The following is a 25,969-nucleotide window of genomic DNA, read 5'->3' on the forward strand; positions in this document are numbered from 1 at the left end:
GGGATCTCACAAGGTATAAATGTGCCATGGAAAACCGTGACAGATCTACAGCTTGGAGTAGCCACAAACATCAGCAAAGAATGGTTAGAAGAGCCGTTTTGGGGCGGGAAAAGTCTTGAACATTATCCGAATGGGTGGTCAAAGCAGAATTAAAGAGTGTAATCTCCAAAGTTTCACACCACACGCTGGAAGACTGAATTCACGTGACCTCCTGCGCGATCACTGTTTTCTCTACTTTCTCAGTACTGAAGATGGGGGATGCTTTGTATACCGATTGATCTTTTTTTGCCAGTCACTAATAAGACGTCGAAGGCCAGCTGTCAGTTGTTTAGCAAGCTGTAATTTTCACTGGTGCTGTCTCCTTCCTCTTTGCTCTCCCACTGAGGCCTCACCATGTGATCCTCTAACCGCCAACTTCGGCCAACCTCCCTCGCGGGCTTTACGTAGTAACGCTGTGACCTTTGCACAGACACCGCGTGACTCAGCCCCGCCCCGCCCCGGACGCTGCGTGCTCGCGCTCTCAGCTTTCCGCCTCCGCGGGCCGTTATGGGCAATTCGGATTCCGGGGCGCGGACTTGAAATCGGGCGAGCTATTTGAGTGCTGTGCCACCACCAGTGAACTTCATTTGGATTGTTCCTCTCGCTCTAGCATTCTGATCAAGTTTTAAAATGTTCGCTTTGCCGGGGTCAGCTATGGATGTTTTGGAGAATATGGAAGGAGATAGCGTGTTGAACCTGTCCAGAATGAATCTGGATACGGTGTCTTTGGAAGACGTCAGCGAAGAAAAGAAAATCGAGACTCAACAGTTACTGTTGACACACAACAGATTGACTGTTTTCCCTCGAAGTATCGCCTGTTTTAGGAACTTGCTGTTCCTGGACATCAGCTCCAATGGACTGTCCTTCATCTGCGACGATATCCTCGAGCTGACTAAACTTAGGACTTTAATAGCCAAAAATAACAGAATGGACGAATTCTCCCTGCCCAAGGACTTGGGAAAGATGGGTTTGGAAGTTGTCAATTTCAGTGGCAATCGTTTTGAAGAGGTTCCCTCTCAGCTTCTAGAATTGCAAACACTCAAATCGCTTTCACTTGGGGGAAACAGACTTAAAACTATACCACCAAACATAGAAAATTTAACCAGGTAAAATGGTGCAAGATTTGCTTTTTGATTTCCTTTGGGAAATAATAGCATTACGTATAGTTACATATATTTTAATATTTATACTGCCGTGTTATTTTCGAGACCTAATAACGCTTTTATAGTTTGTTTTACAATCTGAAGACATTTCATTTACTATCTATGGAATTTGAGTTTTATTAAGTTGCTTCGCTGATCAGGATAGTTTTGTGAAACTGCAAGGCCACTCGAGTTTTTTTTAAACAAAAGCACTTGGCAGTTACAAGGTGTTCTCTGAGGTGACATTAACTATTTTCAGTAACATACTGTTATGTGTACAGTAATGTTCAAAGGAACAATGCCATGGAATAAAAGAGTAAGCATGTATTAGGTTTGTTGCATGTTACTAAGTAACAACTTGGGACAGCTTACAATTTGTAATTTAACGAGCTCTCCCACAGCTGATGCTTTATAAAATGAATTATTCCCTCAATGCTGACTTTACATTAAAATATCTTAGCCTCTTGTAACCATTCTAATGTTACTGTCTGTACTGACAAAAGAACCAGGTCTTTTCACTTTAGTAAATGTGTGTATAATACGAAATGACTGTCCTGACGAAGGGTTTCAGCCTGAAACGTTGACTTTCTTGCTCCTCGGATGCTGTCTGACTGGCTGTACTTTTCCTGCTTCTCACTTATTTACTGTTGTTTAAATTTTATAATCATTTGTTAAAATTAAATGGGTGTCAGCTGGGCTAACTGTCTTTCAGCCTTTTTACCTATTTCTATGTCATGATTTTGATCATCTAATGTAAAATGACCACGGGGAGGCAACGTTTACTACTCCTTACTTCTGGTTCCATTCTTAATTAGCTTCTTCCTATTTCCTACCTACATGTCTTCTGACAACAACCAACAACCTCCTTAAAATACAAATATAGATAAGTGAATTTGTAAAAGTATGCTGACAACATGCAGCTCAACTTTGTATGGTCTGATTGCTTGTCAACATTGAATGAGTAGATTTTCCTCCCAGTTACTGAAATAATCAAAACCATTGTCTTCGGATCCCACTACAAAGTCTGCTTCCTAGCCATCCACTCCATCTCTCTTCCAGGCAACAATCTGAGATTAAATCAGGCTGTTTGCAATTTTGTTATTCTATTTGAACTCAAGATGATTTTCTGACCTTCCACGCCACCACAAAAGCCACTTATTTTGATATTCGTTACATTGCCTAACCCAACTCATTTACTGCTGAAACTCTTGTCCATACTTTGAAAGTCAAATTTAGAGGTAATGATATAGTTCTGATCGGCCTCCCAGCTGCCATCCTCCATAAACTTGGGGTTATCTTAAATTCAGCCAGCACTCCTGTGTTCATTGTCATACAGTTATTTCTGGATAAACAATGCCATAACTTTAAAATTTAATCCATGTTTTCAAATCCCTCTGAGGGCTGTTCCCCTGTAATTCTAGACTCTTGTGAGTTATCCTCTGAGTTATCTCTGCTGCTCCAATTCTGCCCTCATGCACGCATCTAACTATAATTGCTCTACATTGATGGTTTGCTATCAGGTACATAGGCCATAGACCAGAACCTCTAACTCGCTGCTCCTCTTTCCTCTTTTGAATGAGCTTTTGCTTATCCAGATGATATCTCCTTATTTGATTCAGTGTATTACTTGTTTGGAAACACTGTTTTGAGCTGCCATGAGATGTAAGAGCAGAAATAGGCTATAAGCCAACCAAGTTTGCTCTGCCATTCAGTGAGATCTGATTTGACCCCACCTCCAGTTTCTTCTTGCCTTCTCCCATAACCTTTGATTCCCTTACGGATTTAAAAAATTGTCATTCTCAACCTTGATTAGGCTGAATGACCCAGCCTCCACAGCCTTCAGAAATAAAGAATTGCACAGATTTGCTTTCCTTTGAGACAAAAAATTCCTCCTCATCTGTCCTAACCGAACAACCCCTTACTCTGAGATTATATCTTCCAGTCCTGAACTTTCCCATAAGGGGAAATAACCCCTCAGCATCTGCCCTGTCACACCCCTAAGAATTTTGAATGTTTTAATAAACTTGTCTCTCTTGCCTCTAAACTCCAGTGACTACAGACCCAACTTACTCAACCTCTTCTCATAAGAAAATTCCTCCATACCTCGGATCAACCTGGTACACCTTCTCTGGGTTGCTCCAAATACAAGTATATCCTTCCTTCGATAAGGGGACTAAAAGTGTTCACAGTATTTTAAGAGTGGTCTAAGTAGTACCTTGTATAGTTTTAGCAAGACATCCCTATTTTTATACTCTATTTTCTTTAAAATAAAGGCCATTCTATTTGTCTTTCCTTATTATTTACTGGATGCGTGTAGTAGATTTTTGTGATTTTTATGCATTAGGATTCCCAAATCCCTCTGTGCTGTAGCTTTGTGAAGTCTTTCCCCATTCAAATAAGATTCATAACAATAAAATGCTGTACAAATGAGTCATTTCTATTGTACCTGCTTTTTAATATAATCAATTCTAAGAATAAATACTTAGCAACATCCTCCAGTGAAGTGTCCATTTCAGTATCTTTAGTCTAGTAAAGTGAGTTCAGATTTCTTTATTTTTTGTTTTGAAGATGCTTGACCAGGACGTTTCAGGTTGTTAATTAAATGCTGATAGGAACGCATTTTTTTTATGGCTCATAAGAGCCTTTTAAAAAATTGTCTGCTACAAGCTTTTAGTTCTCCGTAATACAGCTGTAAAATCTGATTAGATGGCAGAGCACTTGTAGAACCCAGGAATGTACTTTCTGACACTGCTAAGATATCAGATTGAAAATCTGCCTTCACTAACTTATTTTTAAACATTGTGTGATGTTTGCTAAACCATATCAGTTTTATATTTAGGTGTAAGTTAAACTTCCATATTCCGTCATTGACATATTTGAAGAGGAAGCTATATATGATCATTTCCCTGCAATTTATTTAAGTATGGATGTGTACAAATTTCAGAGCATGTGAACTAGGAGCAGGCGTAAGCCTGTCAACTCTTCAATCCTGCTCCAGCACGGCTGATTTGATTACTCCATGATACATTCTACATCCAATAAGCTTTCACTTCCTTACTTAAACAATCGATTTACCTCTGCCTTAAACTTATTCAAAGATTCTACTTCCACTGCGTTTTTTGAAGAAGAATGTTCCAAAGACTCATGAACTGAGGGGAAATATTTTCCTCACGTCTGTGATGCTGTATTTTTGGGCAGTAATCACCAGGTATTGAAACAGGAAAGGGGTGAGATAAAACAAAGAACTACAGATGCTGGAGATCTGGAACAAAAAAACAGAAATTGCTGGAGAAGCACAGCAGGTCTGGCAGCATCTGTGGAGAGAGAAGCAGAGTTAATGTTTTGAGTCCAGTAACCCTTCTTTAGAACTGAAAGTAGCTAGGAAAAGGTGGTATTTATGCTGATGACAGGGGCTGCAGGGGAAACAGAGTGAGTGCGTAAGTGGAGACAGAGCCCAGAAGGAGAGGAGATCCAGGATAGGCAGACAAAGGGAATGTTGATAGTAAGCCAGGTGATAATGGTGGCTCTGACTAGTTGAAAATGGGTTGGCTGTGCTGAAAGCAATCCATTTCGTGACAAGACCTGGAGTTGTGGGAGTAGGTAACAGACATGGGAGGAGGTGTTCTTGCTGTGAAATTGTTAAATGCAATTTTGAGTCTTGATGGCTGTAAGGTACCTAAGTGGAAGATGAAGTGTTCCTCCAGCTTGTGTTGAGCCTCATTGGAGTGGGCCTGAGACAGAAATGTTGGCATTGGAACACTGTTGAAGTAGCAGGCAACTGGAAACTCGAGGATATTATTACAAGTAGAACATGGGTGTTCTGCAAAGCTGTCATCCAAACTGCACTTTGTTGAGGAGACTGCATTGTGAATAGCAGGTACGGTAGACTAGATTGAATGAAGTTATTGCTTCACCTGGAAGGTGTGTCAGGGGCCTTGGATAATAAGGAGGGAAGAGGTAAATGGGCACATGTTGCACTTTCTGTAATTGCATGGGAAGGTGCCTTGGGGGCGTGGGAAGTAGAAGAGGCCAGGGTGTCCAGTGAGGTTCAACCATAAGCTGGAGGAACAGCACCTCCTGTTCTGCTTGAGTACAGTATAGCCTTCAGGACAAGGTGCCCCATAATCACTAATGTAGCTTCATCAACAATCCTTTTTTTTTCCTCTGTTTCTGGGTTCGATCTTCACTTATCCATTCACTCTGCCAACCTGTACTTCTGTACAGATACCTGTAATATTTGAGGGCACTCTCCCTGATTAAGCCATCAGCCTGGTACAAGTTGATCCATTATTGGGTTTGGTATACGTCCCACTTAGGACCACAACTGGCAAGCAAATATCCTAACTTGTTTGGTGGGCCTGGCTGAATCATAAGCAGATAGCTTACCTGTCCTGGTTTAGTGCTTAGATTTCAGGACGTTTAAAACAAACAATTTCTGAATGAGATGTTGGCATCACAAGCAAGGCCAGCATTTATTACTCATCCCTAATTGCACGAGAGAAGGTTTTGATACTTTGAACTGCTACAATTCACAGTGCTGTCAGTGAGGGAGTTTTCCATTTGAGCCAATGATGATGAAAAATGGTGATACGTACATTTTTATGATGTGTAATTTGGAAGGGAACTCTCAAATAATATCTCCCTATGTATTTGTTCCCTTTGTGTTTCTGGCTGGTGGAGATTGTGGGTTTGGAGGATGCCATTGGTGAGATCACATCTGGAGTACTGTGCACTATACTGGTCACCTTATTTAGGGAAAAATGTAAATACGTTGACAGCATTTCAGAGGAGGTTTACCAGTCTAATATCTGCAATGAGTGGATTGTCTTCGAAGAAAGTTTGTACTTGCTAGGTGTGCATCTGCTAGGGTTTTGAAGAGCAAGACTTGATTGAAACATGTAAGATCCTGAAGGGTCTTGATAGTGGATGTGAAGAGAATGTCCCCTCTTATGGGAAAATTTAGAAGTAGCAGTCTCTGTTAAATAGGCGACTCTTTGTTTTTAAAGACCAAAATGAGGAAAATATTTATGATCCTTTGAGAAATTTGGAACTGTCTTCCTGAAAAGGCAGTGGAAGCAGTATCATTGAATATTTAAGGCAGAGATTGAAAGATTCTTACAAGCAAGGGTTTGGGGGCAATATGGATGTGGTTACAGTTAGACCACCCATTATCATACAGTGATGGAACAGGCTCGAGAGCCAGATGGCCGCCTGCTGCTCATTATAGTGGCATTTGTATGTTCTCTTAATCAGTACTTTTAAAGTAGTTTTGAAAAGTTGGAATTTTGAGGAGGGGATTGTAGAGACTGCCACATATATCAAAGTTAGTGGACACTATATGAGCAGACTAATACAAGGTATGGAAAAATACATGGTAGATGCAGTATTTTAAGGATAGATGTGGCGGTACACTTTGGGAGGAAGAACAGGGAGAGACAATGTAAACGAAATGTTATTGTGTGGGTCGTACAAGAATAGGAGACAAATCTTTGAAAGTGAAGGGACAAGTTGGTAAGATGTTTAAGAATTAATCTAAAATATTTGACTTCGTGTGTATGGACGTTGGATACAAACATAAGGAAGTCATGCTAATGCTTTACTAATTCTAATCTCTGTAGAGCCTCAGATGGAATTCTGTGAACCACACTAATGCAGGTTATGAAGTCCCTGTACTGGAGGATTACTCACATGATACCAGGGATTGGAGAAGGTCTGCTCTCCTTACAGCAGGGATGGGTAGGGGAGACCAGATAGAGGTATCCAAAATGGAGAAGTTGTGATAAAACAGGTAGGGAAAGTTGATTCCTCAGGAAAGTAAGTCAGTGACCTGAAATCGTAAATTTAAAAATAACCAGCAAAATAAATGGAGGGGAAATGAGAAATGTTTTCATGCCACGTATTGAGAAAATTTGGGACTACATGCGTGAAAACCTGTTGGAATCAGAATTCCACGTAACTTTTGGTAGGTAATTGGATGTCTTTTGTGAACTTGCTTCCCGAATAGCATGCCAGGAGATCTCAGATCACCTTCAAAAAAGGAGACAGGTCTGACTGTGGAAATTAGAGGATTTCCCAACTGTCCACCATGAGAATGGTCATCACACTATCTACTAATGTCACTTGTACCGGTAGGATTTTAATTGAATGAATAGGGAAAGTCTGTTTCCTTTGAGGGAAAAAATGACAAAAGAGGTCATTGAATGAAAGATATTGTTAAGAAAGTGAGACCTCAGGAGAAATTTCTGTTTTGCAGAAAGATGTTGGACCATGACATATGTTGCAGCTTGAAGCAGAGAAAATTGGATATATGTTTTGTACCATCAGGAATACTCCTAGAACGTGGGCCAGTAAATAATAAAGTGATGTGAACAGAGCCACTCTATGTTGTTGTCAAATATTTCACTTTGCCTTATTAAAGCTTTGAAAGTTGGTTTTCACAGCCTAATTAAACCAACATTCAGAACATTAACCTAGTATATGAGTTGATTGATATAATAATCTCGACAACAATTAGCATTTGACGTAGCAGGCAAAATGTTTTAGACCCACGTGTTTCAATTCAGATGATGCAGCTGTGGCTGGTATTGCATCATCCTTCTGGTAACTCATGTACTAGGGGCCAGCTCCGATTTGCTTCAAGGTCTGTGTTTATGTGGTGTAAACATTGGATTTGTTCTTCAGTAAAGGTCATAATGATCCTGTAGAATTACATAAACTGTCCTAATGTGAAAGCACGTTTAAAAAGCTTTAATGTTTGCATTGCTGTACTATTATACTATATAATGGCACTGAAAGCATTTATAGTGTATATTTCCACTTTGTCAATACCTACAGAGGCAGTCCACGCTGATTCTACTTAAATCCACCATCGTCCATTTTTAACCAACTACTTTTCCTGTCTTGGTCATCTGTGTATTGTCCATAACATCCTAACCGTATTATCTGACATAATTTTACAATCTGTTCTTTCTGCCATATCCAAATTCTTTAATCTGTTTCATCAGTTCGTTTTCTCAGATATAAAAAGTCATATTTGCCTCAAAACATTTACTGTCACGTTAGAATCTGGTAGACTAAGTATTTCCAGCACTTTATTTTTATTTCATATTTCCAATATCCACAATATTTGATTTTTTTTTTTGTCTTGCTGGACAACCACTGGATGGCAAGTCAGCAAATATATTCCAGCATAGGCTAATTGCATTGTTTTCCAGTTAAAGTTGGGACTTGTTCAGTCATAGACAGGCTTTTTATTGAAAGTACTTTCTATGCAACTGTATTTGCTGAAGTGCATCTTTACACAAACAAATAATTTCAGTTACTGAAGCCTTTCCGTTACATTTAAACATAGTTTGGTTTTTTTAAAAAAGGTTACAGAATCAACAGCAAGCTAGTTAGGTACTGGAAGGAGAAAATTTCATTAGAGCAAAATTACAGCAGAGATCTGCTGGATCAAATGCCCTAAAATCCTGTATTTTTGTATGTAGTCAAATTTTTTTTTTGTTTCTCCATGTGTCACAGGCATCACTGGGTAGGCCAGAATTTATTGTCCATCCCTAATAATTGATTACTGTTTATAGTTTTTATTGCTGATTTAAGATTTACTAATGCAGTATCTGCAGAATCATTTATTCATGATACTGCAGTTTAGAGGAATGCACAGAGCAACTGCTATGGATAGATTTGTTTGTTGAATCAGTATAACTTCTCTCTGTGTAATGATAAATTAAGCAACATACTACATTACCCCATGTCAGTAGCCCATCTTAACCAAATTAGATGAATTCTTCAGCATTTTGACCTGTATCACTCCCTGCACATCATCTTTCTTTTTGAAAAAAAAAAATGCCCCTGTCCAGTGTGGGTTTCTTTTTTAAATTTAGCTGATGTTTCCCTGCCCCACCTCACCAGGTACAAGAATAGAATCTAAAAACTTAATCTGGTAAAAATCCTTTACCAATTTCAAATGAAGAGGAATAGGAGCAGCCATTTAAACTGCATTGAATCTTCTGCCATTCAAAATTGATCTATACCTCAATTTTATTTGTTCACTGATCCCTCAATTGTCTTACTCAGCAGGAAATGCATCATTCTCTCTCTTTCAAATAAAAAGCCCCAACATCTATTGCATTTCATTTACCATTTGATTGTAGGCATGCTTTTTCCACTTCCCTCCTAAACAACATAGGTCTCATTTTGTGATCTTGATTTCCCCACTGGAAGTAAAACTCCTTTTGTCACTTGAACACTTTGATTAGATCACCCCTCAGCCCTACAGTGAATAAAAGACATGTTGATGCAAACTATTCTCCTAGTTTATTCCTTAAGAATTAAGACCCCATCATTTCAGTGAACATGTATTGTATGCCTTGGACGATGCATTATATTATTCTTTTTACTCATTGTTCAAAACTGCAGTACTGCAGAAGGGTTCTACAAGGCTCTGCATAACTTCAGTAGATTTTAGTTTTGTTGAGCTAAAGACCAATACTCCATTCAATCTGTTAATTACTTTTCATACTTGTGCACCAGTTGTCCTATACTTTAACCTATCATAGAGCAAGAAACAGACCCTTCGGTCCAACCAATCCATGCCAACCATAATTCCAAACTAAACTCATCCCACCTGCCTGCACACAGCCTGTATCTCTCCAAACCCTTCCTATTCATGAACCTATCCAAATGTCTTTTAAATGTTGTAACTGTACAGTTGGTTCTGATATAATGTGTGTTTCTTCAACGCAAATTGGTTTTAACGCAATTGTAGAATGTGAACTTTCCCTTCCTGCATTGGCTCTAACGCGATTCTGTCCCCGTCACTTTAAATGTCGCAGTTATTGCGCGATTTTCTTATAACACAAGATTGCACGAGAATGGAACTATCGTGTCATACCAAAACCGACTGTAAGCACATCCACCATTTCCTCTAGAAATTCATTTCACACATGAATCTGTGTTTTAAAACAAAAAGTTGCCCCTCGTTATTTTTTTAATCTTTTCTCCTTTCACCTTAAAAATATACCCCTAGTCTTGAAATCAAATACCCTGGGGAAAAGTCACTTGCCATTCACCTTATCTATACCCTTCAGTGATTTGATAAACCTACTTAAAGCCACCCCTCAACCCCATTCACTCTAATGAAAAGAGGTCCCAGCCTATTCAGCCTCCTTTATAACTCCTAGCAACATCCTGGTAAATCCTTTCTGAACCCTCTCCAGCTTGATAATATCCTGCTTACAACAGGGTGACCAGTACTCCAGAAGAGGCCACACCGATGTTCTGTGCATCCTCCAATATGGCATCCCAACTCCTGTTCTCAAAGCACTGACCAATGAAGGCATGCATGCTAAATGCCCTCTTAACCACCCTGTATACGTGATGCAAACTTGAAAGAATTATGAACCTGAACCCCTAGGTCCCACTGTTCTACAACACTACCCAAGGCCCCACTTTTAATTGTATAAGTCGTGCCCTTGTTTGTTTTAGCAAAATGCAATGCATCCCATTTATCCAAATTAAACTTCATCTGCCACTCTTCAGCCCATTGACCCAATTGATCAAGATCTCTTTGTAATCTTAGATAACCTTCTTCACCATCAACTATATGACCAATTTTGGTGTCATGCACAAACTTACTAACAATGCTTTCTATGTTCTCATAAATCACTTGCATAAATGACAAACAAAAGTGGACCCAACACCAATCCCTGCTTTGATTGACTTGATTTTGTTCTTTGATGTGTTTGTGAAGAGCGTGGGTAACAGTAATGGTGTTGATGCTTTCAACGTACTTTATCAAAAGTACCATGTAATAGATGTATTGGCTAAAATGAAACCATGTGATTGAAGGGGCAGTGTCTGCATGGATACAAAATTGACTAATGAAAAGTTATCAAAGCAAGAGGTAAAGGATTGTTTCTCGGACTGGAGAAGAGTATGCACTAGAAGTGCCCAGGTATTAGAGTGGGACCTTAGTTGTTCTTAATGTGAGCTGTTGCTCATTTGATAGCACTCTTTTCTGAGTCACAAGGTTCTGGGTTGAAGTCCTACTTAGCACTTGATTACTCATTGCCATACTGAGGAAGCGCCTCACCCTCAAATGCCATTTTTCAGATAAAATATTAAATCCAGATCTCATCTGTTTTCTTAATGGTTGTGTAAAACAAAAATCTATGGCACTATTCTGAAGAAGGGCAAAACAATTATCCTCGGTGTCCTGTCCAAGATTTATCCTTCAGTCAACTTCATAAAAACATTATCTGGTCATCACCTTATAGCTTGTGGCTGATTATTATGTACAAATTGGCTACTGTGTTTCCAATAATGCAAATTGCTTACACTTCTAATGTAGTTTTATTAGCTGTACATGCATTATTGCATTGGCACTTGTATTTATACAGCTCTTTTCACGATCGCTAAGTCTGATCTTCCTGCCGGCATGCCTGCCTGACATAGACTTGGAGGTCATGGGACATTGTCTCACTGGCAGTGTTTGAAACTTAGGAAGATAGAAGCAGGCATTTCAGAGCCTAGAGTCTGCTGTGCTATTCTAGATCATGGCTAATCATTTCCTGCCATTTTCCTAAGTGTTCCCCATATACCCTGATGTCATTAATTTGTAGAAAACTATCATCTCCATCGTGAACCTACTCCATAATTGAGCTTCCGCAACCATTTTTAAGCTAGAGAATTGAACCAGATGTACTGGCAGACACACACCAAACTGCACCTACACCTCCACATCATACCTATACCTATCTATCTACATACCCATGTGCCTATGCATCTATGCCTACACCTGTCAGGACAAGCATTCTTTCTGAAACCATCCTGTTGAGCTCTTTAAAAACTTTATAAACTTCATTGAGATTGCCTCTCATTCTTCTAAACTATACAGAATACAGGCCTGATGTCCTCAACCTTTTCTCATAGGTTAATCCTGCCATCCCAAGAATTAGTCTGGTAAACCTCAGCTGCCCTCCTTATCTGGTCTGGCCTGTATGTGACGCCAGACCCACAGCGATGTGGTTGACTTTTAACTGCCCTCTAGGCAATTAGCCAGCAATGCCCTCATCCTGTAAATGAATTTTAAAAATAACTAAAGTTGAATTCAAATTAGTGAGAGCCCTGTCACCACCTCTTTGGAAAATGTGCCACATTCAACATGGGCCAGCAACAGGCTTTTCTGCAGGATCAAGTGCTCCAGAGGCAGAGGTCCTGCTTGTTTAGAGCTGCTGGCCAATCGGTGTAGCTGAATACCAGAGGTGGCAGATTGAGGCTCTTAACCAGCATTAGTTGGTCACTTTAAGGGCCTTAGTTGGTGACAGGCTGGAAGGCTGTCCTCTGGTATTCCTGCCATAGGCACAATTGGGATGGAGGTTGGAAGGTGCCACCTTTCCACACAATTAAATGCCCATATCCACCAAGCATAGAACTTAGGAAACAAGGAATGTCTATTAAAGGATGAAGTCATGGTATTAAATATTTTTTAGTTTTCTCTAACCAAACCAAAACCCTTCATGCTCAGTGAGTCGTTTTGAAGTACTCACTAAATTTTTTTCATTCTAAGCTAATATGGTATTCTATTTTCATTCAGTACAATCCCACATCCTGTAAGATCGCACAAACAACAATAAGATGAAAGGTCTGAAGCTAGGAGGAATAATGTTTTATTTAAAGTAATTCCCCTGTTTATAATAGAGAAGTATTCAGCTATCTTTGACTTTTTGTTTTGCAACGTCAAGAGTTTAGCTCCGTGGAGACCTGCCAGATAAATCTTCTACTTCCTGCCAGCCTGCTGTGGAAGTGTCTCAAAATAGCATTATTGAACACAGTTGGGAGTGCACTTGGCCAGAGAGCTTGCTACCTGCTCATTAATATCTATCTGTAAAGTTGGTATTGTTCTTCCCACATTTTCAGATTTGTAAAATGTGAACAAATGAGATATTAATAGAAGTGGCTTAGAAAGAGTAAATGTTATTTCTCAACAGGATAGAAAGCCTTTTGATTTATTTTACATAAAATATGCAACACGGAAACAGGACTTCTGGCCTAATGAGTCCCATGGAAGCATTATGTTCCACTGGAATCTCTTTCTGTCTACAATCTCCTTCGTGTACTTATTTGACCTTACTTTAAATGCATCTATATGATTTGCTTCAACCACTCCCTGTGGTAATGATTTCCAAATTCTAGTAACTCTCTGGATAAAGAAGTTGATTCTGAGTTTTGTTCATTTTCTCCTAAACTCTATTTTGTCTATTGGAGATCCAATCCAAAAAAAGATCAAGTGTACAGAGGCATTTAACAAAACCAACTGAATGTAAAACAGGATTTTTAAAGTGTAGAATAGATATTGAGGATCATGATTAAACTGAGTTTCCTGATTTATGGCACAGTGATTAGGTGGATAATTTTCACTTTGGCCATGGGTGGGAAAACTGGCAGCAGCTTAACAGCTGCATTTTATACACTTTTATCTTGATTTTTTTTTCTTACCCAGTGACATCATTATGAAGCTTACTCTGATTTTATCTGTTTCTACTGCTTCCAAAATAGTAGCTATATGTAGTTACCCTGACCATTTCACAACATGGAAGTTGTATCTTTTTATCTTGCTATCATGTGATCTTTTATGTCATAATTTCCATAATATTCAAGTGCATTAAATCTGTTAATTTACCACGTGATACTTTTGTCCCATGCTCAGTAAAAATCCAAATGGTGAACTCGTGCCAAGTGTAGAATACTTTTTCCATTATTGCCCTAAAAAAATCAATATCTTTCAATTGATAGTGCATTGTGCCGATAGGGCTTGAGATTTTTGTGGACTGCCTCACTATGCCGAAATATTGTACTGTTCTTTCTAGTCAGCAGAATTGTAGGCCAAATTCTCAGCTTGGACTTGACTGTCTCGCTGGAGTTCTTCCAGTCATGAGCTTAAAGTGCTCTAAAGTAAGATAACTCTTTGCTAACAATTTCCTTCTGAATCTATCCTAAATTTCTGAAATTCATTTTATTTTATTTTCTGCAGCCTATTGACTGACTTGAACTTAATTTACTTGAGCTAAAACTATTCCTTCTTCTGTTGGCTCTGTGAGGACATTAACGCAGATGCAGAACAAGTACAAACTTTAATTCCAAAATATTATTAGAATCTAAAAATTATTTTTAGAATGTGTGTTTGTGTGAAAATGATTTGTGTTTGATTCAGTTGTAAAGGGGTCAGTTGAAATTTTCTTGAGGGAAAAGTTTCAATCCACAATGTCCATCATTTGTTGCCCATCAGACAGTGAAGCACTCCATGTTCAAATGCAGCAAGACCGAACGTTATCCTGGCTTAGGATAACAAGTGTCAAGTAATAGGTTTAAGAAGAGAGAAAGGCCAAAATAGGAAACTATAGACCAGTTAGCCTGATCTCAGTTGTTGGTAAGATTTTAGAGTCCCATTTTTTTAAAGATGAGATTGCGGAGAACTTGTAAGTGCGTGGTAAATAGGGCTGAGTCAGCAGGTGGAGGTCATGCCTGAGAAATCTGTTAGAATTGTTTTGAAGAGGTAACAAGCGAATTTAGACAAAGGAGAGCCAGTAGACATGATCTGTTTGGATTTCCAAAAGGCCTTTGATGAGGTGCCACACAGGAGGCTGCTAAATAAGATAAGAGTCTATGATGTAAGGGGCAAGGTATTGACATGGGATAGAGGATTGGCTGACTGGCAGAAGGCAGAGAGTGGGGATAAAGGGGTCTTTCTTTTTAAGGATGGCAGCTGGTGACTAGAGGAAATCCGCAAGAGTCCATGTTGGGACCAAAACTTTTCACATTATGCGTTAATGATCTGGACAATGGAACTGAGGGCTTTGTTGCAAAGGTTGCATATGATACATGTGGAGGGACAGGCAATGTTGGGGAGGCTGCAGAAGGACTTGGATAGGCTAGGAGAGTGGTCAAAGAAGTGGCAGATGGAATAAAATGTGGGAAAGTGTGAGGTTATGCATTTTTCTAGGAATAATAGAAGCATAGACTATTTTCTAAATGGTAATAGGCTTTGGAAATGTGAAGTACAAAGAGAATTGGGAATCTTAGTTCAAGATTCTCTTAAGGTTAACATGCAGGTTCAGTTGGCAGGTAGGAAGGCAAATGTAATGTGAGCATTCATTTTTGAGAGGTTCTAGAATACTAGAGGAGGGATGTACTGCTGAGGCTGTATAAGTCTGTGGTCAGACTGCATTTGGAATATTGTGAGCAGTTTTGGGCCCATATCCAAGAAAGGATGTGCTGGTATTGGAGGGGATCCAGAGGATTTTCACAAGAGTGATCCCAGGGATGAAGGCTTGTCATTTGAAGAACGGTTGAGGACTCTGGGTCTAAAATCGATGGAGTTTAGAAGGTTGAGGTGTGATCTGGTTGAAAGTTATGGAGTACTGAGAGGTCTGGTTAGAGTTGATGTGGAGAAGTATGTTTCCATTAGTGGGAACAACTAGAACCAAGGGCACAGCTTCAGAATGAAGAGACTGCACTTCAGAACTGAGATGAGGAGGAATTTCTACAGCCAGAAGGTGGTTAATCTGTGGAACTGAATGCCTCGCAGGGCTGTGGTGGCCAAGTCATTGTGTGTATTTAAGACAGAGTTAGGTTCTTGGTTAGTAAAGGGACCAATGGTTACAGGAAGAAGGCAGGAGAATGGGGGCTGAGAAATGTAGCAGCCATGATTGAATGGCAGAGCAGACTCAATGGGCCAAATGGCCTAATTCTGCTCCTATATCTTATGGTTTTATTCACACCACATAAGCACTGGGCAATGACCACCTCCAACAAGGGTGAATATAACCATTGCCCCTTGACATTTAGTGGCATTACCATCATTGAATCTTGCACTGTCAGCACCCTAGAGGTCGCCATTGAACAGAAACTAAACTAGACTCGGCACATGGCTACAACAACAGATCAGCGGCTAGGAATCCTGCAACAAGGAACTCCCTCCCTAACTTCAAACAGCCTGGTGATTAACACCAAGGCAAAATTCAGGAGTGTGATGGGATAATCCCATTTGCTTGGATCAGTACACCACTAACAACACTAGAAGCTTGACACTGTCCAGGACAAAGCAGCCTGCCTGATTGGCACACATCCATAAACATTCACTTCCTCCGCCACTGATGCACAGTATCAGCAATGTGTATAATTTACAAGATGCACTGCAGAAATTCATTGAGGGTCCTTTGACAGCACGTTGCTGGAGTTGAATTAGAGAACTGCAGAACTACTACATATGGGATCCTTGTTGATAATTTCTTCATTTGGGATGGGTCATTTAGCAAATTTTATTAATTTTGATTTACCATTCACCATGGGAAATGTAAGTGCAGCCCCTCACTCAATAAGTGCTGGAAATGCGATGGAAATTGAGTTTTCACAGGTCTTTGCCTCTGTATTGTTGTTTCCTGGACAAAATGTTCTCTGTTTTGATTAAAATATTCTTCCTTTCTTCTTGTGACTATAAGCATCAAAATTGTTGAATATGCTAAATGCCTTCTTAGTGTGGTGCCGTGGGTAGCATCCTTGCTTCTGAGCCAGAAGCTCCAGGTTCCAGTCCCATTTCAGGACTTGATGGCTAAAGAAAATAAGATCATGATGTAGCCAAACAAGTTGATGATCATCCTGTGAATTCTTCCAGTACACCTATGGCAAGTGATTTAAGAGTGGGATAATTCTCTAGAACAATGTAGTAGCTGCAGCACTACCATGTCATTCTCTTTTAAAGACTCCAAAGTTATATTCAGTGGCAAGTGTCCTCCTTGCATCAAAGCAGAGAAAGATCATGAGTGTGCAGAACAAAATGTCCAGCTGCTCCTACAACCTGGAGCATGTAAAAATTACGCTCTTCTGAAACATCCTCCATTTAGGTCTGCCAATTTGAGTGGCCTTCAGAGATGGAGGGGTTAAATTTGAAAACTCAATATTGGAACTGGCATCACACCTGTTTGTGGTACAGGCAGCATGTCCAATTCCTATTGTGTACTGTTTAAATGTTTGGCGCATATGATCACTGTTACACTGGTCTATACATCGTCAAGGGGCCTGATAGCAAGTGACCAGCTCTACTTAAGGCAGCCTTACTCTTTTAAAGGAGAGGTGTGAAGTGGTGGCAGTTTTTGAAAGTGAATCTGTAATGTGTATGGTTTTGAGAAATAGCTGAAGGTATAAGAGAACGAGCGCTGAAATTTTCAGAAAATACATTGGAGACCCTTTGGAAGAGAAAAACAGAGATCCTGTATTCACTGAGGAGGCAGAAGATCCTCAAATATGCCCAGGAGACAATGAAAGGAAATATCAATGGAAACCAATAACAGGAATATTACTCCAAGAATCTTAATGCAGAGCAGAAAGATGTTTAATAATCAGGCATGAGCTGTCAGTGTTCAATCTTCAAGTAAAAATTCACCCATTGCACCGCTAGTCTCATCCACACCTCACTTTCTACGCCCTTAGAGCCACCTAATAATCTCCGTCAAGCAGTACTTGTGCTTAATTTTGGTCTTATTCACTTCTTTCACACTCCCAACTCATAGCTCGCACAAACTGGCACTCTTTCAAATATGACGGCCACATCACCTTAATATATTGCAGGACACCTACTGACTCACTGACCCCTTTTCTAAGATTATAATATGGGTCAAAAAACAGCAGGAAACCAGAAAGAACCAGTAAAAGATAAATGCCTGCTTTTGTTTTAAAACCCAGCAGAGGAAATGGTGCTGGCTGCCATGAGAAGGGGCAACCTTAAAGTCGTGGCCACTGACTGGATAGATGAAGAAGGTATGTGCATACCTAACTATCCACCCTCTCTTAACTTTAATTGATCGCGCAATCACTTCTGATGAGCAAGCTGTAGCTAGGACCAATGGTATAGTGATGACGATAATGGGCTAGTAATGTAGAGTCTGAACTAATGATCTGGTGGCAAATATTCAAATTCCACTTTTTCAGCTGAGCATTTTAAATTCAGTTAAGAAATTTTTAATAAAAGTTTTACAGTAACTATCACTGATTTAAAACTTATCAGTAAGCAATTATAGAAGTAGCTGGTAAATGACTCTCTCTGACTTTCCTCAACAAGGGCATTGTGGTAAATTTTGTCCTTTAACCTATGTGACTACAGACTGTGAGCAATGCGATTTACTCTTTTTATGGCCCTTTGAAATTTCATCATGAGTTAATGGTCAACCTTTTAAAAAACATGTTGAACCTACTACCTGCTTCCCATCTGAGCACCCCAAATGGAGTCACCTTCTGAGCTGGATCAGCAAACATTCTTTGGTACAAGGAGTGGGAAATATGGGAAGTCACTAACAAGTCCCTTCTGTTGTCAAATGGTAGGCTTTAAACTGCCACAGTAAGAATGGCCCTTCCTGAATAGATTCCGGCTGGGTCAGTGCCCACGTGCAGTTAACCTCCATCACTGAGGGCTCTGTACAAATCATTTCTGAATTTGTAAAGAGATGAACATTGCTTGGTTATGTGCAGCACTGTACCCTCAACAGAATAAATGCAGGACTAATCACTTTACACCTAGCAATTAGAGGCTACAGCTTGGCATGGAGATGTTTTTCCACTGAATAAGTAATAAATGAAAGTTAAGAGTAAATGGGAATCGGAAATGAATTCTGGGATGATAGTGCCGCCCATGTTGAGTGCATGGGGTAAAATTTTAAAATGGTGTACACACTTACTTCTTACTTTCTCACCTTCCACATCGCAAGACAACTTATGTCCATTTTTTTATTTCAGATGCATGAGAAGGAAAACTTTTCCAAACATTGTAGGAAGAGAAAGATAGCAGTGAAAATGCAGGGATAATAGTGCTCCCATTGTATGCCATCAAAGAGCGACTTAGAGCCTGACAATGTGCACATGTTAGGGGGTGGTCAGGCTCCAACACGAGTGTACAGATGCATGGATGGTAGATGGTGTAGGAGTCATGGTTACACACTAATTCTGTGGTGGAAGAAGGTTAATGGGTATAAAAACTAAATGCTTGCTGCACTGTGGAAAACCTATGGACAATGTCAAACACAGTGGACTCCCACCAATTTGCTACAGGCTTCATGCGAACCTTGAAGTCCATCCATCCCACTGTCAAATAGGTGGTCACCTCCATCAGCATATTTTTTTTAGAACCCACCAAGATAACATTTGAACTCCATTCCCATTGCAGTGCACAGCCATTCCTATCATAGGTCTGTGTGTGGCATTGGTAGTTTAGACTGCTGCTGTCATTGGCTACAAATACCATGATTAAAAGGGACAACCATTGTAGCTAGCATTTGTTCTCCAAGGATTGTTGACAACAGAACAGTAGTGGCTCTGTGATGGAGGAGTTTTGATTTGGTTACCATTCCTGCTCCGACTCTTGTCACTATGCTCGTGTCCTTGCTTGTCAGCTAGCTAGCCCAAGCTGAACTGATGCAATCTGAAGTCAAGTCCTCTAAGTTCTGAACTTATTTTTGAGATTGAGTTAGACCATAAATGCCTTTGGATAACAATTAAATCTCGGCAACCTTGCACCAACCATACTTCAGCTACTAGGAAACACTTTTTATAGGATCACAAGGATAGCAAAATCTGATTAGAATATGGATTTTCTGGAGTTTGTTTTTTGTTGTCAGGAGGAGAATGATCTTAGAATCTGACAGTCCAAGCAGCTGTCTGGCCCATTACTTCTTTGCTGCTTCTACAGGAATTTAGTCCTCCCCTCTGCTTTTCCCTCAAAGCTTTGCAAAATCATGCTCTTCAAGAACATGACAAATTGCCTTTTGAATGTTACTATGAAATCTGATTCCAACACCAGGCTGCAGATATTACCAACTCTCTGTATGAATAATACTTTTTTTTTAATACCCTCCAATTTTAATCTATGAACTTTGAGTGTTGGTGGAAAGGTAAGGTATTGATTACTGTTAGTGTATGGACTGGTGTGATTTGAGAATTCTGTTATTCCCATTGAGTCATTTGATCCTGTAGAGCATAGGCAGAAATAAGCTGACTACATAGTGTTTGTCAACTTCTTCCTCTTCCTTCTCCTTTTGAGCCCATTCATCAGCTTCTTGTTGGATAGACAGTGGTAAGGGTTATTCCCTGATATTAGCAATGTTGCATTGCATGTTGCTCACAGATTTTAATATCATTCAGCTGAGTACTGGCAGCTCCTCTAGAACAGTACTAAGTGTCAGAAGTCACATGACACCAAGTCATGAGTCTTTGGAGCCCTGCTGCTTCATCAGGTGAAGGAGCAGCACTCCGAAAGCCTGTGATTTCAAATAAACCAGTTGGACTATAACCTGGTGTCCTGTGACTTCTAACATTATCCAGTCCAGTTCAACACTGGCACCTCCACATCAGTTCTACCAGTGGGGGAATTGCTTGTATGCCTGTGAGAGTTTGAGATTGGAGTTATGAGCCAGGTCCGTAATATATATTCCTGGTGACCCAATAGTGAGTCTTTGATTTGTTGTGGTGGGCCAAATACAGATGGCACAGAAAACATTTTGCTGTGCTTTGTTTGCAGTTTGACCGTAGAAGTTGCCAGATTTCTGTCGCCACTCCTTATGAAACAAGCTTTACATACGTTGGTCCTCGCTGACATTGTGATAAGAGAATTGCCTGTAAAGACCCTTGCTACATATACATTTCTCTGCCGCCTCTTTTCCCTTTGAGCAGATTTCCTGTTCTGCATGACCTCTGCTTGTCTCAGTCATGTTCAATCCTTAGGTGAAGCCCTATTGGACTACTCATTTCTGTACGCAACTTGTTTCAAGCCAAATTTAACCTGAACAAAAAGTAGTTCTGATAACAACATCCAAGTCATTTTTTTTTTGTGGATTATTCAAACTACATCGAACTGTAGTCAAGTTCTACAAACAGACATTTGCACCAGCAGTCAGAAGAAATAATCTCACAATTAAGATAGTAAATAGTTCCTGGTGCCTTTTAAGTAGCACTTTGGGGGTTTGTCATTCCACTTAACATTATGTTCAGTTGTGTGATGTTGAAATAGGGTATTGCTTGTGCATTTCAGACCCCAGTTTTGAATCCTTTCATGTTCATGTATCACCTTGGAGGTACACAAATCAATTTGAACCCCAGTAACTCCGTTAATCCTCAATCCTTGTTTGCAAAGCCTTGTAATTGTTTTAGTTGAAACATTACTGTGATTTGATTGGAACTGAATCTTGAACAAAACTCTCGAATTTTTTGGGAGAGAAATTATGTAATGATGTTAAGCTAGTTGACAAACCAAGGCATGTGTTTTTGGTGAGTGCTTCTATATGCCATATCCCTTGAAAGGAAACAACAGTTAGTGGAGTTGGAAAATGAAGGAAACTGCTGGAACATGCCCAGTGCAGCTGGCATGCATGAAGCTGTGAACTTACTTAACTGCTGGCATTTTGACAATATTTGCCTTGCCAACTGCTAGTGGCCTACTGAATTCAACAGTCCTATATATTGTAATGTTAAGTCACATGAGATGCTCCAAATGCAATGGTTTAAAAAAATCACAATTTGTGTTTTAGCAGTGATTTTTCGTGTGTCATTTCAATCTCATTCTGAAGCCACTGCATATTTAGAAAAACACGAATGCACTGTTCTCATTCTGTTGGAAAGATTTTTGTTTTAAAAATGCATTTCCATGTAAATGCAAGGAAACCTTTGCATGTTTAGTTTTTTGAAAGGTTAGTTTTCTTCAGCAAATGTTGAAGTTTTGGAGAAGCAAAATATGGTTGATTCTGGAGACCTTAAACAAAAACAAAGAAACTCTGCAGGTCTGTCAGCATCTGTGGAGAAAGAAGCAGAAACAGAGTTAACATCTTGAGTCAATATAGTTTTCAACGTCAGAATGTGTTTTGTGTTAGTCATGTTTTCTTTGTCATGCTGAGATATTTGAAGTGTCAACAGCAAACATGTTGGCCAATATTCCTGGTATTTAAGGTATGATGCACTCAGCACAGTAACAAAAACAGAAATTTTTGGAAAAAATCAGCAGGTCTGGCAGCATCTGTGGAGAGAAAGCAGAGTTAATGATTCAGTTCCAAGGACCTTTCTTCATCACAGTATTTAATTTTAAAACATTAAACTACATGTACTACACTGAAAGAAGAGCCATATAAGCAAAATAACTGATTTTATGATTTTCAAGGATGGCAGAACATTACCTGAAAAGAATCCCAGTTACAATAAAAATGTTGTGACATATTGTTACTGTAAGGTAGTCACCTTTTTAAATACGTATCTGTCTGAAAATCCATCTATGTTACTTAGTGAAGCTTAAATTATCCTTTCGCCTTTTTTCAAGCTCTTGAAATGGAGTTGTGGTGGGAAGAGGTTTGGGGGACACTGCTCCATACTGAGTATCAGCAGACAGCGGCCAAAGGCCTGCATTCTGGAAGAATACTCATGGAATGGAACAAAAAGTTCATTTACTGTTTAACTGCATAATTGACAAGTTCCTTGTATGATGCATTTTCCCTCCATTTTAACCAAGCCTTCTCATGTGTCATTCCCTCCTGAACTCCACCCCCAGTTTCTATCATGTGCAAATTTTGATATTAAGATACTTGTTCGTAAGACCATATCATTAATGCAAATTATGAATAACTGTTCTGTCTCTGTCTCTGTCTCTGTCTCGGTCTCTCTCTGAGTAGTGATAGCGGTAATATAGTTGTGTAGAACTCCGGTCAGTTACTTCTAGCTTTTACCCCACTCTTTGCTTTCTAGTTTTTATCTCATTTGCAGTTCATCTCTTTGCTTAGGGTATGTGGTTTTATGGCACTGACACGGTCACAGAATGACATTGCATGTTACTAAAGCCTTCTATTCAAATGTAAAATGGGCTGCTGACTCGCTATCAGGTGTTTTTCACTATATTACAAAGTCGTGTTGAAAGATACTGGAAGCAGGTATTGCAGCTAATACAGTCTTGAAATTAATTCACTGTCCACTGTCACATTTCATAGGATCAAGTATACAAGCCACGTGGAAGAAACCAGGGCTGTTCTGAAACTTCAGCTGACTCTGAACAGACTAGATGGTGCATGACTGCACTAGGGATATCAGCTAACACTGCACCAACCAGTTGGTCTTTACCAACTAGAGAAATAAGCTAACTACTTACAAGTCAGATGGTGCCTTTGTCTCTAAGGAGTTGCAGTTTTTTGTTTAAAAGAAACTTCAGGTGCAAATTAACTAATTTCAGCTCCAACCCAAATAAAAAAAAAAATTGTCCAAATTAGATGATATGGGTCTGATGCTATAGCCCTGATTTGTCATTTTTTTTACAGAAGCATAGCAGCACAGATCATGAAATGATCTGGTATGAAATGAACAGCTGGTATAGCTGAATTTTGTGAGATGAGTGTGATATTTTCCTAGTTGACACTCCTGGTATGTTATGGTATTTGCCACATCTACTAGTATGTGGTACTAGATAATGAGAGTTAGCTGCCAGCAATCCTTGTTGTTTTTGCTTTGTCTTGGGCCTGTCAAGTGATTTAGTGCATGAGGAAATGCCATAATAGAGTATCTGAAGAAGAGGTGCTGTTCTTGGATAACAAGAGGTTTATTGCATGATAACAAATACGTTTGGACAGGCATAATTACTAGGAGCTTTGTGAGCTGGTACACATGTCCCCATCCACAGTGTGTGATGCCAGTAGAATGGGGGCAGTCAATGCGACATGAGCATATAATGCGTTCAGAACTATCGCCTTTTGAAAATTTGAATTCCTCTGTTCCATTTTAATATGACTTTTTTCATTCATTTATGGGATGAGGATGTTGCTGGCTGGGCCAGCACTTATTGCCCACTCCTAGTGTACCTTGAGAAGGTGGTGGTGAGCTGCTGCCTTGAACTGCTGCAGTCCATGTGCTGTCAATAGATCTACAATGCCATTAGGGGGGAAAGCCAGAATTTTGACTCAGTGACAGTGAAGGAACAGTGATATATTTCCAAGTCTGGATGGTGTGTAGGTTGGAGTGGAATCTGCAGGTGGTGGTGGTGTTCCCATCTATCTGCTGCCCTTTTCCTTCTAAATGGAAGTGATTGTAGGTTTGGAAGATGCTGCAATGGTGAATTTCTGCAGTGCATTTTGTAGATGCACACTGCTGCTACTGGGTGAGGTGGTGGATAATGTGGATGTTTTGTAGATGTGGTTTCAATCCAATGAGCTGTTTATCCTCTGGCGTCAAGCATTTTGATTGGTGTTGGTGCTGCACTCATGCAGGCAATAGTGGATATTCCATCACACTCCTAATTTGTGCCTAAATTGTGATGAGCTCTGGGGAGTCAGGAGGTTAGTTACTCACTGCAGGATTCCTAGTCTCTGACCCGCGCTTGTGGCTGCAGTAAATATGTGACTAGTTCAGTTGAGTTTCTGGTCAATGGTAACACCCCCAGGATGTTGGTAGTGGGGGATTCAGTGATGGTACCGCCATTGGATGGTTGAGGGGCATTGGTTAGTATCTCTCTTGTTTGAAATGATCATTGCCTGTATTTTGTGTGGTGAGTGTGACTTGCCACATTTCAGACAAAGCCTGAATAGTGTGTAGAGCTGGAGGAACACAGCAAGGCAGGCGGCATCAGAGGAGCAGGAACGTTGACGTTTTGGGGCAGGACCCTTGTTCAGAAATGGGGAGGGGGTAAGGAAGCTCAGAAATAAATAGAGAAGACGGGTGGGGCTGGGGAAGGTTAATGGGATGGTGATAGGTGAGTGCAGGTAGGGGGCAGTGAGGATTGGTCAGTGATGTGGGAGGGACGGATAGGTGAGAGAGAAGATGGACAGGTTGTGTCAGGTCAAGGAGGCGGGGATGAGAGGGAGGGTTAGTCATGGGATGAGGCCGGGGGTGGGGAGATTTTGAAACTGGTGAACTCCACATTTAGAACATTGGGCTGTAGGCTCCTGAGGCAGAATATGAGGTGCTGCTCCTCCGGTTTGAGGGTGGAGTCATGGTGACAATAGAGGAGCAGCACCTCTCCCTACCTGCACTCACCTATCACCATCCCACCTACCTGCTCCTCTGATGCTGCCTGGCCTGCTGTGCTCCTCCAGCTCCACACTGTGTTGTATTTGACTCCAGCATCTGCAGTTCTTACTTTCTCCAAGCCTGAATACTGCCTTGTTCATGAAAGTTGGACATGAGACAATTCCCTGAGGACAAAAAAGTTAACGGTCAGAATTTTTGCTAAAGCAAAATTTGTGCTTGAGAAAGGACAAGTGGTTTACCTTTAGCAAATGCTGCCATTACTGTTTGGATTGACAAACTATCTGGAAGCACTCCTCCCTTTTTATTGAGGATGGATTGGAGGTCTTGTGCGGCAAAAGGGTTATCCTTCTTAGCGTAGATCGAGTAGAGTTTTATGAATGGAGAAGGTCAAGCTGAGCAGAAACAAAAACAGTTTGTGTGCTTTAAAGCATTGTGTGTATTTGGAGAAGTGCTTAAGTGAATGTTTGGCACAAATAGGTAATGTATTTTGTTAATGAAGCATATTTATATAGATTAACCCAGATTTGTGAGCTGTATCGAGTTAATTAGCAAAGTATGGAGAGGACTTTTTTTTCCCTATCATGTGCTTATTTTTATTGCTGAGAAGCTGTTTATGGTATATATGCAAACTTTCCATTGTGCTTAACAATGTCGACACATGAACACCCTGATTTTGAAGTTCTTTCAGAGGGTTTTACAGTCAATAAAGTACTTTGAAAATGTAATTACTGCTGTAAAGTAGGAAATGTGGT

At 40.1% G+C, this 25,969-nt stretch overlaps 1 protein-coding gene across 1 annotated transcript in view; it reads left to right on the forward strand.

Moving 5' to 3' along the window:
- Positions 1-403: 403 nt before the first annotated feature.
- lrrc58b (leucine rich repeat containing 58b) overlaps positions 404-25,969 on the forward strand; it is a 46,097-nt gene continuing 20,531 nt past the window's right edge. The window contains exon 1 of the mRNA XM_048603187.1: positions 404-1,145. Coding sequence (XP_048459144.1) covers positions 670-1,145 — 476 coding nt within the window. The 5' untranslated portion in view covers positions 404-669. The remainder of the gene's footprint in view (positions 1,146-25,969) is intronic.

The sequence above is a fragment of the Rhincodon typus genome, chromosome 11, assembly GCF_021869965.1.
Source record: "Rhincodon typus isolate 14 chromosome 11, sRhiTyp1.1, whole genome shotgun sequence".
NCBI classification, from domain to species: Eukaryota; Metazoa; Chordata; class Chondrichthyes; order Orectolobiformes; family Rhincodontidae; genus Rhincodon; species Rhincodon typus.